The 12,886-nt window shown below is 38.1% G+C and overlaps 1 protein-coding gene across 1 annotated transcript in view; it reads right to left on the bottom strand.

Annotated features, from left to right (window-relative positions):
- The window catches only part of STK32B (serine/threonine kinase 32B), a 162,187-nt gene that overhangs the window by 51,338 nt on the left and 97,963 nt on the right, over positions 1–12,886 (bottom strand). The window contains exon 5 of the mRNA XM_032109940.1: positions 1,326–1,363. Within this exon, the coding sequence (XP_031965831.1) occupies positions 1,326–1,363 (38 nt within the window). The remainder of the gene's footprint in view (positions 1–1,325; positions 1,364–12,886) is intronic.

Here is a 12,886-nt window from a genome sequence, read left to right on the forward strand (position 1 = left end):
CTCACTCTGGTGTGGGTTTTTCTCTGTGCTGCTTGAGTCTCTGTAGGAAAGCTCCTGCAAGAGGCTGGTTTTGTGCACTAATTGACCTTGATGAGAGGCAAGGAGAGATAAAGGTGACTGTACTTCAGAGGCTGTCAATCAGAGATTTAACATTCTCATACCCATTTTGTGTTGCTGTTGACATCTTTAATTCACCAGGACTTAAAGACAAGATATTTCTATTTCATGCTTGTTTACTGATGCTAGAATCTTGGGAACATTAACACTTATGGGTCTGAGATATTAAATTGTTGAAGTTCTAAATGGTTTCAAACTCTAGATGGTTTAATATTACTTAGCTTTATTAGCTTTCATGTTCCTAGGAACTTCAGCTATGCAGAATGTTACCTCTTTAATCAACTTTAAATTGTATACCCAGCAGTTCTGCAATCGATTTTGAAACATAATGCCATCGTTGGCATAATTTCAATGTTATAGTTTCTCAGAGATGATCTGCTTTTAATCAATTTCTGAAGTAAACAAAGCACAAGATTTTCGCACAGTAGCAAACACATATCTCCTTTTTCCATTTAGTCTTTTTCCTCTATGTATTTCTGTTCTGACTGATACAAGGCCCTCTTTGCCTATATTTCTCATGTTTTCCCTATGAACAATTACAAGAAGATACACGACATTTTAGCTAAATACTCCTTAGAGAGAGTATATGCTTAAAATTTAAGTTTAAAGAAATTAGCTGCTTTTTTTTTTTTCATACTATGTCTTTTATCTTTGAGAACATGGAATTAGAAGTAAAAGTTCAAAGTTGTTTATTATGGTCTACTCTTTTTTGTGCTATTTAAGCCAGAACTACATGTAGAGGCACACAAATTTTGCAGTCAAATTTCCAAAATCCCTATCTTGATTTAGGAAAGTAATTTTAGCTACCTATATGAGAAATAATTTGTTATGTGACCTTTCTTAGCCCTTCAGAAGTTCAAAAAAAAGAAAATAAAGTGCTTGGTACTGTTCTACTGGTAGGCACCTAAAAAGGGGTTATGGTGATTCACAGAAACCCGTTAATAAAATACTAAGATCTTTTTATCAAGTGTCCCTGCTGGTCTCAACTCATATTAAATTCCTTTGTTTTCCGATCTTGAAAGTTTCTGATCCACACATTTCTTTGGCAATAAGAGAGAAAACTACAAAATCCACAAGGTGTTTTGAGGGAGCTTTCTGAGAAAGTCCAGGTTTAGGTAGGAATTCAACATCTGAGGTTGATTTACAAAGAATGTCATGAGCATGCCACAATTAGAGATTCTGAGACAAAGCAGTCAATATTCACTTACCATGTTCATCCAGCAGTATGTTGTCAGGTTTGATGTCCCTGGAAAATAAGGAAAGGAAAGCATTACACTTTTTAATAAAAGGAAATCTGCAATTTTAAAGTTTTTCCCATTTGGGTATGAGGACTAAGTCACTTAAATCATTACAAAACCAATGAAAACCATGTAATACATACAGGCAAATGATTTTTATCTACATCCTTTTGCTGCCCTGAGAAAACATGCATACTAAAGAGGCTCTCTGGGTTTCCATTTATTGTGCTTTTGTTTTCATATGGTTAACATTGACGTGGGTCTGGTTTTCAAGATTATGTGCTTTATTCTTTATAGCACAGTAAAAACGAGAAGGAAGATTTGCATCTAGAAGGTGCCTGATTGCTTCAGGGACTCCACATTTGACAGAAATCATTTAATTGGAAACATAGGTGGTTTACCCTGTCTGCCAGACCCCACTAATCTGCCATGCTCACATGCATGGTCGCTCACATACTGCAGAGTCCCACGAGCTCTCTTGTGCTAACTGAACATGTCCAGCAGCTCTGCCTTTACCCCCAAATCCCCACTTGGCTCTCTGTAATCAAGTGCCATACTGGGGAAAGGAGCAGGGATAAGGGAAGATGGAGATCATCTGACAGGCTGAAGCATCAGGTCAACTCTTGCCATTCTTGGCTCAAGAGAACAATATTGCCCTAGAGATTTGCACTTTCAGGATTATTTTCCTTTGACCTAAGTTCATGCTGCTGTGAGGAGGGATGGAAATAACTTTTCCCCACCACTGTCAGGCATTCCCATTCTCTTTCTTGGTCCAGAATTATTGCCCCTGGTGTGGAGCTGTTCAGGAAAAATTCATCTCTTCACTTTGCCGTCTGGATCGGTCCCTGGTTTGGCTCACCCCACGGCTTGGTGAGTGTGCTGTGGCAGTGTTGTGTGGCACTGCCTTGTCACTGGTAGCTTGCACTTCATGCAGGTTTGAAACTGTGTTTTTTTCTTGGTGGGGCATTGCCAGAGTGGCAGAGGCAATCATCCACCTTGAGCAAAGATTTTGCCCCTTGGGCTGATTTTTCCACTTATCTCAAAAGACAAGGAACCATAAACTGGCAAAATAAGCTCTTGAATGTCTGCAAATGAACTCCAAACACTTCCACCTCTGTAATCTCTTTTAGATAAGGAATGTTTAAGTTTCAATTTAACCATTTCCTAGGAAATTTTTTTTTACAACATGCCCATAAATGGAATAATCAAAAAGGTGAAATGTTGCAAAAGGAAAACATGTTACACCAGAATGTCTTTTTTTTTCAAAATTTAAAGTAGAGAAGGACTTTTAAAATAAACATTATACAAGAATAAGATAGCAATAGCAATTATAATATGCATATTGCTTGCATGATATGAGCTCAGTCATCACCTAAATTTCACATCTTTATTGACAGAAGAAGGAAGACCACACTTTCCTTAGCATTCTGGATTCCACACTTTCTAGCCCTTCCTGAGAATCATATGCATTTGTGAAGTGTTTTACAATTATTTTTATAATTTGTGTAGTGGCAGCTGGGGAAACACAGGATAAATAAGAAATTAGTTTGAATAATTCTCTGCAAATTTGGAAATAATGTAGAATGCATGTACATATGTCTGTGTAAGGAAAAGGATCTCATTATGAATTACCATCTGGAATGGAAATTTAAAATTATACCAGTATTTCAGTGTGAAATACTGTCTTTTTTCTGCACAACTTACAAGCTACCTATAACTGTCTGATTCAACAGCAGTTCTAGTTATGTGTGTAATATAAAGAAACATCTGTCCTAAAGTTTATTTAATCCAAAATCTTCCAGACTCTGTCTTTCCTGTCTACTGTAATCACTTGGCATATCATCTATCATGTCATAATCTTTCCTTCCCTGATTTCATATGGGTGAAGCTGTAAGACAAACTGTAGGAATAAATAACTTTGTATATATTATGAAACATGATTGTGTTTTGTTTGAATTTGGAATTTGTATTTTGTTGAATTTGGTTGAAGTATCACAGGAGATTCTATGCAATTCAAATGTAACGTCATATCTAATCTCTCAATTGATGAGACAGTTTTTGAAAGAGCTGCTGCTCTGATGATATCTATATTTGCTAGTCACAAAATGATCTTTGGTTTCTGATAACTGTTTTGTGATAAGAGTTGGAATTGTGATTTCCTGTTGAATAGTCTTTGGGATTGATCCATGACTTGAAAATACAGCAATAACTTTCCATGGAAGTAAGTAACTAAGTCATAGTTTTGACAGCTGAGTTAAATATTTTAAACTTTGTCTTCACAAATTTTAACAAGCACAAAGTTCACACATGGGTAAAAATATTGGGGGTCATATACAAGTACATTTGGGTCTTTTTGTGGCTTCCTAAAATCAGTGATACATTCAACATCACTCCAAAGTCTTTTCCCCAGTTTAAGAAAATTGAGAATTAGAATTATACATTCATTAGCACTTCACCACGAATAAAACTGATCAAAAGGAGAAATTCATCTTTCTGAGCTACTGCCATGTGTATAACAATAGAGCAACCAGGGATGGCTCATTACAAGACAGTGACTTTTCTAGCTTTTTTTTTAAGAAGATTAGTTCAAACAATTTGAATATCTGCTATGGTATTGCATCATTAAATGGACTATACATTTTTATAGTCACCAGAGAAGACATTGACAAATCCACTTGACAACTGCATGTATCATCAAATATATTCTTCAGGCAGTCTGCATCTGTAATGTTCAGAAAGTTGAGTGGTAAAATTAGATCTGTGCTTATCTTTCCATGACTAATTCACGCAGTGGCTGGTACTTGATACAGATGAGCACAACCATAAAGCCTTTCCCATCTAAGGGATGTTCCCCACTGTCAGCTTTGCTCATTTTGCTCAGAGGCAGGATATAGCTGGGGGCAGGCACCACAGGGTGTATCGCCTTGCACACAGAAGCGCAACCCCTCAGTCCCTGAGGCAATCTGATAGACTTATATAACCCTTCCTTAGACCTCAAACAGTCCATTTTAAACTGCTTTTACAGCAAGTAAAAGTCTTAAAAAAACTTAAGCCAGAAGGTAACAAGTTTCTTAAGACACTACTGCTTTGGGGTCACACGCCTGGAGACGCGCGAGCCGCACGGATTCACACGGCAGGTGAGAAGGACAAGCACGGGGTCACCGTGCAGAGCGTGCCTTCCAGCGTGCCTTCCTCTCTGCTGTGTGCTTGTCCCCAGTTCACAGTGCACACTAAAAGTTCTGCTCTCCAGAGGCTGCTTGTTGAAAGCTCTAAGGACTGCAGTGGAGCAAGGGCACTGCTCTGCTCTTGCACTGACTGCTGCCAGCCAGGTGCAGGGCAGAGAGGGTTCAACAGGGTCAAGGGGAAGACAGGGACCAGGTGCATTGCAAGTTACTGGATATATTCAGAACTGAGCGCTTCTGAAATCTTTTTTTTTAGTTCCTCTAGATAAATACTCTAGTGAATTTAAAAGATAACGCCTCTTTATTTAAGCAGTTTGAATTTAAACATATTATGTAAGTGAAATTCTGTTTTGATTACACATCAATTTTTCTGAAAAACATTTCCCATTAGCTAGCATGTTCAAACAGCAGGGTGCTGTTCAGCAGCACCTTAACTTCAGGGTTTTCCTGTTACACGTATCCCTAGCTAAGACAATTAATTGAAACACTCATTTCATAATCCAAATACTTTGAACCAGCTTATGGGACAAATTGAAGGACTTTTGCAAGGAGAACACTCACCGCAGTTTGGATTCAGATATGCCCTGGGCTTCTCTCTGGCCATTCATCAAGCCATGACCAGCAGAGCTATGGAAGCATCCTTGACACTTCCTCAGTCTGTACCGGTGCTACTCCAACTGTTTTCATATGCAGAAAATTCAGAGCAACATAGAAACAAGGGTAGAGAAACCTTTGAAGTCTTCTGGTCAGTGACAGGACAAGGCACAACTAACATGAAAGCTGGCTCAAGAAACTCAAAGGTGCAGACAATTGAGAAAAAACATGGAAAAATCCCACAATTTAATTGCCACTTGTTGATACTGCCTGTGAAACAATTTCTAGATTTCTTCAATTGCCTTATCTACAAATGTCAAAATAAAGCTGCCTGAAGGATGAAAGTTGAGTAAGAAGTTGCTATTATAAAAACAATTTCCAAGTAGGAAAGAATGATTAATAATCTACTTGTGTCTTCTATAATATCTGGGCTGTATGTGCATCCCATGTGCTTGAAGATTTTCTCTCTGCATGGAGTAAAACTATGCACATGGCTCAACTCACGTTCACTGCATATGCCAGTCAGAGTGTCCTCCCTGGAAAGGCTCACAATGGTTATAAAGGAGTTAGGTTCAAAAATCTGCAGTTTTAATTACCTCTTCCATCAATTTCTTTCTGATGTTACTAAGTAGAAGCAGGTTTCTAAATCAAGAGGTGAAGTCATGCAGTCTTCATCCTTGTTGGTTTTCAAGACCTGACTGGATAAATCCCAAATAACCTGTTCTGATCAAAGGCTGACCATGCTTTGGGAAGATCATTATACTGGAGGCCTCTGGAGGTCCCTTCCACCCTGAATTAGTCCAAGTCTATGAAAAATAATGTATCTGAGTTCAAAGACTGTCATACTTATTCCTCCTCTTTTTGACTGCAAGGAAGTTCATGAAAGATTGAAGAAACCTGTGAGAGAACTATATGTGGAATTTAGTGAGTCTTTGATATGGTCCATAGTAGTTGGCAGCTAGTGAGAGTTTTCACCTCTTAAATTCTGTCATGGGGCTTGAAAGCTAATGAAGAAAATAGTAGGAATAAATAGCCTATCTTCATCTTGAAATGAGGTTAAAATTGCAATGTCCTGCAGTTTAGCACTGGAGAGGTGTAACACAATATTTATTAGCTATGTAAGCTGTAAAAGAATGAGGATTATACCACCTGAAGGGGACTCAAAAAAAGTTTCATGTGATATGATCAATCAGGACTTCATGACTTTTTGTCTCTGTTTTTATTGATGGCACTTGAAACATCCATCTACAAAAGAAAGGAGCATCTCTGGTGAATTCAACCATGAACTGCTCCGTTCTCTCAAGAAAAAAATGATGGCTGGTTCATATCACTTCACACTGAAATCAACTAATTCTAAGCAGGTTACAGAAAATTATTGCAAAAAAGTGTTGTGTGGTAATTTAAAAAAATGTAGGTCCTTCAGTTATGTAATTTCTTAGGAACTGTAAGAAAACAGTCAACAAAGGAAAGATCTAAGACTAAACAAAAAAATTCCTTGTGAATAAAGAACAAATAGATTAGATTGCTTAGTTAACAGCAGAGACCTGTAAGATGTGATGTGACAAATAATAGTACCTACATGGGCAGCAAAACCTTTCTATTTGCTTTTGGAACATGAATGTGGATTCATATTCCATAAAATCAAAGCGAAATAAACAGTGTTCTATTTATACAACTGAGAATTAAACTCAAGTTGATTACTACAAGACATAATTCTGTAAAAGTGCTTCAGAGGCTTAAGCAAAGATTTAGCCATTGATGTGAATAACAGAACTACCAGCTAGACTTCCTCCAGCTAATATTAATCTAATTGATTTAGGAAAGCACTTCTACATCAAATACAGAGACGCTCTACCCTTCACCTTTTTGAAACACACCCATAATAATACCAAACACAAGATCTATGCTTTTCCTTAAACCTGTGAGAACTGAAAACCTATCACTGTCTGTCTGTTTTACTCTGCTTTCAAATTTTGCAGCAAACTTATACACACCACACACTTGGTTTTGGCCATGTTTGACTTTGTGATTTTTTGCTTTTAGCTACATTTTCTCATTTTATCAAAAGATTTCAAGTGTTTCCAACACAGGGACAGCTGTTCTTTGCCCATCCAAACAGCTTTTTAATACTATCAATATATGAAATATTTCCACTTATAACAGCTCTGTATAGGTCTGAATTCACAGATGTAATAACCCCATACCCTTAATTTGGTATCGGCAAAAAATCAAAGTACATTATTTCAGATTTATATCTGATATATTTCACTCTTTGCCTTACTGGGTCAGACCAGCATCTAATATATTATCACATTTCCATTCTCTTGAGTTTCTAAACTCCAACAGTACCATATATGAGCATTCCAGTTGATAGAAGTTTTGCCAGCATGAATTACAATACAGTATCTCCACTTTTTAATGAGGATTGGTTTCCCCAAAATGAGGACCACTGAGGCTTCAACTGTTCATTAACCAAAGGTGAGTTAAGGAGAAAACGCAATTCTGTACAAACTGAAGAAATGAAGCCTTAGATTTTTAAAAGTAGCTTCTGCCTTTATTTGACTAGACAAAAGACACATGCTCACTTTCATTCAAAGGACAGAATCTAGCATACGAAAAACAGGTGTGAGTTGCAACAAGGGAGTTCAGACTGGATATAAAGGAAAACTTCCACCGTGACGACAGAGAGAGGAACAGGAGTGGCTGTATGGTCATCATCCCTGGAGTTTTTCAAGACATGACTACATAATCCCTGGGTACACTGGTCTGGTGTTGTATCTGATCATGCTTTAATCAGAAGGTTGGACTGAAGACCTCCTGAGGTTCCTTTCTACCTGAATTTTGCCTATGATGATTTATGTTTAGACAAGTTCTGAAGGAAGAAAAGAGGCCTTTCTCCACGCTTCAGTTCAGAGCAGAAGTTGAGTAACTTCCTATAAATGACACCCAGCATTGCAGCCTATGGCCAGCCTCCTCCAGGGAAGTGGTGATGCCTAGAGCCCATGGACAATAAAACCCCTGGGTCACAAGATATGTTTATCTCAGCCTGGATGTAGTGACCCCAAATTTACATGTGAATCACTGAAAATTCATTGGCTGACAATGAACCCATGTCCTTGCAGAACACTAAGGGTTTTTTTCTCAAAGATAATTTCAACACATCCACAGAGAAATTAAATTAGATGGATTTTGCATTCTCATAAGGACGCAAAATAAGCAGGATTTAAAGGCCCTTGAGGTCAGTGGAAGAATTACACTGGCTTCAGTAGACTTTGTTTCCACTTTAATAAAGGCTTTCTTATCCATTTGTCTCTTTAGTGCTAAAAATCTAACTGTTGTGTAGGAGAAAACCATGAAATACTGAGTTAAAGGTTTTTTCTTAATTATGCGGTTCATGTCTAGGTATAATATTTTTTTTCCTTACATAGAAATAGGCATTAAGATTAATGCTAGGTGCATAGCAGTTCTCAACAACCATAAAAAAGGCAAGGAGCTGGGAAATACAAGCTTCAGCTATGGATTATTTGAGTTCACATCAGACATCACTGTATCAGAGCACTGAAGTGAACCATATATGATAAAGGGTTTTCTCCTGATTATGGAAAGAAACATGAACAAATTCTGATTTTCACAGATAGGGACCTTATTTCCTTCCTATTTGTTATTATACACACAAATAATACAAATGTCCAAGGCATGCAGTACATAAAAAAAGTGACTGCATACATAGGGAAGTTTTCTTTAGGTGAATTTACTGAAGCTTTGGATAAAGGAAAAGTCAATAAATATTAGCTACTGTATAGTCATCAATTTTGTCAAAGGTGTTTTGCTTCTGTAAGGGTGGTACAGAAATGAGGTATCTTCCAGAGCTGAACTGTGCAGGGCACCTACCAGGAGGACTTGTTCAAGAAATAGCCTTAATGAAGTGTGATGCATCTTTCCTTCCTTTCGTCAACACCTCACTCATTTAGCTTTTTATTTTTCTGTTCCTGACCAACATCCTTCCTAGTTTCAAGAACTGTATAATAGTATTAAAAAAAGATCATAGTAAGAATCTCAGAGCTCTTTACTGTTATTTACTATTAGATGAATGGGAATGAAAGACTTTGACAGCTCCACAGCTCTGATTGCCTGTTCACATACTACTCACTTAGGTCTCAGCAGTAATTGCTGCCACTTACTGTCCTTTCATAAAAAGATCTTCAGAGCCTTCTGTTTCTGCTCCAATGAATGTTGTGACATTACATGACCCTGTGCATCACGGTAATTTTGAAATTTAAACAATTCAGTGAAACTGAAAATAAGCTGAGAAGACGAGATACTAGATTTTGTTGTTTTTCTCTGCAATTCCTGCTCCTGGGGCTTTAATGCAGAAACAAAAAATGCATAATTACTTCCAACTATTTATCTGGTAGCAAGCATTCATACGCTCCTAATCAGGGTCCCATCATCCAATCTATTACCACATTCTGGAGTCTTTTCTTTCTGTGGGACAACCTATGTGGCTACAAGACCATTTTCTAGTCTGTATGAAAGATATGACTGCTGTAATAACTTTGACAACCGAAAAAGCTCCCACCCATGAAGGCCTCTGAAGGTCCCACCTCTCCCTATGTACCTTTAAGGAGTATCTGGACACCTGGCTTAAGGCTTGGGATTGTAGTGCCTCATTATACAGAAAAAAGTTACTGTGATGCTGAGTAGTGTGGTGCCTGGAGTTCCTTTCTAGTTTAATTCTATTTTTTGCCAGGTGTCCATGACAATGCTGGATTTTCTTAGCACTTGTACTAGCCAATTTTACATTGCTCTAAAAATAAGCTGTCAAACAAGACATCAAAACATGTTTATTTACAAATGTCTTAACTGGAACAAGCTCATTATTTTCCAATTTTATCCCCATGTGGAAATATACAAATATGAAAATATCTTCAATTCTCTCCTCGTAGCAATAGGTGGCAGTAATGATATCTACATTTGTCTGGATGGCCAGTGGGTTTTGGAAACACTGTGTTTGCCAGTTTTAGCTTAGACAAATGGTTGTAGTAGATATTTTTATCCCAGGTTGAAGAAAATTACCTTTTTAAATAAAGAAATCCTATATCTAACCTTTCACATATCTGGGTATATATATATAGCCAGATAATAGTCTTCTTTGGCTACATTCAGCTTCTGAATTTACACAGATGCCAAATTAAAATAAAAATATTAAACACAGACTATTTCATTATATTGTTCTTATTGAATATCCAAAATTGCTTTACCACAGGGGTAATTATATACTGCAATAGCAAGAAAAATAGGCAAAGAGTCTTAAATGTTATACAAGCTAGAAAGATTTGTCCAAAGGACACTGTGAATCTGTACTTTGTTCTTCATTGTATGATGCCTCAGAGAATGGGATTAGAAAGTACCACTGCAGCCTTATAAACTGAGCTTTTACATAACAAAGCCCAGGCTATATTATCCAGGATTTGTCTTCCAGACAAATTTAGTTCTTTTTCAACTAAACATTTACAAGCACAAGCAATTTGCAGGCAATCTAATGGTTAGTTTTCATTTTGCCTGAAGGACTTAAAGTAATGACAAATGTGGTATTCCTTTGCTAGAACAGTTTCCTATAGTTTCTAGAGTTAATGTTACACAGTTACAGGCCTTGGACTTTCACACAAATCTGAAGGGAACAACTGTCAACACTGTGAAGATGTCAAACATCACCACATCTCAAATAAAAAGCTTCTTCAGCCAAATGCTTCTTCAGATCACATGGAGGAGCCATGCAGAATCACCACAGAGCAGTAAATTTTGATACTCTCACAGGTAATGACTCCAATCTTTCCTGTGTTGTAGAGTCAAGTATTACTGAGACCTTCTGCGTGTACACGTACAAGGCTCAAACCACTATGTGTGAATCAGTTTCAGGAACAGGTGACACCTCTGACAACCATGGGAAGGGCACAACTCATTAGGCCTGTGGCAGTGTGGCATTTGGAAAGAATTATCTGGTGCAGCAGGAAAGCGTATGCATTGCAATGGTGATGTTTCCTTCCATGACCTTGTGAAGAGAGCTTTTTACTAGGAATAAGGGAGAATGTAATCGGTGCCAGCAACTGCAAGACTAGAAGTCTCCTTCCAGTAGAAGGCATAGGCCCTCTTCCAATTTCCACAGGAAGAAATCCATGTGTGAAACTAAATGAGAGAAGAAATTGATGACATTTGCCCTCTGCCTAAAGACAAATCTGTAGGGTATTGTTACTGATAAGCACATTTGGCTTTATCTGTTGAAAAAAGCCAGCATTGGAAGTGTGGTGTTTTGTAATGTCTGAAATTCATATAGCTGCTCCTTTGTTTTACTCTGCATGAAATATGGAATAGACCCATTCAGATGTATCACATCCCCAAGAGTTTGCTCAGCTTATCAGACAAATTCAAAAAGAAAATATACAGAATTCCAAGCACACACATGTGCTTGTCAGCCACTGTTCATAGTGTGTAATACTGTATAATATCCGTAATATTTACCTTAAACCCTCTACCAACTTCTGTACCTAAAAGTTCATGCGCCACCTGCTAGAACAACAGTATCCACAATAATACTATCACATTATTTAACAGCTGTTTCCTTCATCCATACCATAGTGCAATCAATTACAGTCAACATGGCTGGCAACTAAAGTGTGGCTCAGCACAGTGCTCTTCACGTGCAGGGCAAGGAAATAAACAGCAGCTTCGGAATGTTTCAAGATTTCAGCAAGTACCCGGGTTCAGTGCAGCAGTGAAACTTCCCAACAAGCACATTTTCTGCTGATCCAAGTCTCTGCAGCACAGTGCAGCAGGGAGAAGGGCTGCTGACCAGCAATCAGGAAACAACCATGTGAGGCTGTGTTATTCACTTTCATCTGAAGCCCCAAATCACCCTCACCACTGCCAGTGTCTCCTGCTGGCTTGTGCCTATGACATGGGTACAAGTATTTGGACCTTTACTCCTCAAACTGACCACCTCATATCCTGTAATATACACAACCAGGACATATCACCATGAGGATGTTGAATATGTTCCACAGACAAGCAAACTTTGATGTCCTGCATATGCTTCCCCTTCTGGGTCGTTTTATAGATTTATGCAAAATGGATAAATCTGCTGTGGTAGACCAGGATGGGAGGTGCAGTCTATGCTAGAAAAGAAAATTACATTTCATAAATGATTTAAAAACTGACCTGCTACTGATGCCATGAAGATTTTTGCCTTTTCTTTTGTACCCGTTATACCTTTTTACACCTTCTGTATTCCTAGTGCTTTTTGCCTACATTCTTGGACTTGTTTGTCAAGCTAAGAGACTAAACATTTTAGAAGCCTCGTAGCTAGGGATCAGTGTGCCCCAGACCCCAAGGTCCTCTCCAGAACATATTCTGTAAACTAAGATAGAACCATCCAGGGGAAGGTTCCTTGGGGAGGGGGAGCTCACTTGAACCTCTCATTGGGGAATCTTTGATAGATATGCTAATTAGAAAAGCCTATAATGTTATACCCAATGTTGGGGGGAGGACACGGAAACACACGGGAGGAGAGAGACACAGAGACACAGGGAAAGACTCGGTGGGGTACATCTTGATGCATATGACCTGGACGTGTACACCTAAGGATCCTTAAGAATAAATACCAAGGTAAAATCCCTTTTCCCCTTCTAACCGTGTGTGACTCTTGATTTTAAGACCAGGAAAAAGGCATCACTACTACCTGAAATGTCAGTAGCATGT

This window comes from Corvus moneduloides, chromosome 5 (genome assembly GCF_009650955.1).
Source record: "Corvus moneduloides isolate bCorMon1 chromosome 5, bCorMon1.pri, whole genome shotgun sequence".
In the NCBI taxonomy this organism is placed as follows: domain Eukaryota; kingdom Metazoa; phylum Chordata; class Aves; order Passeriformes; family Corvidae; genus Corvus; species Corvus moneduloides.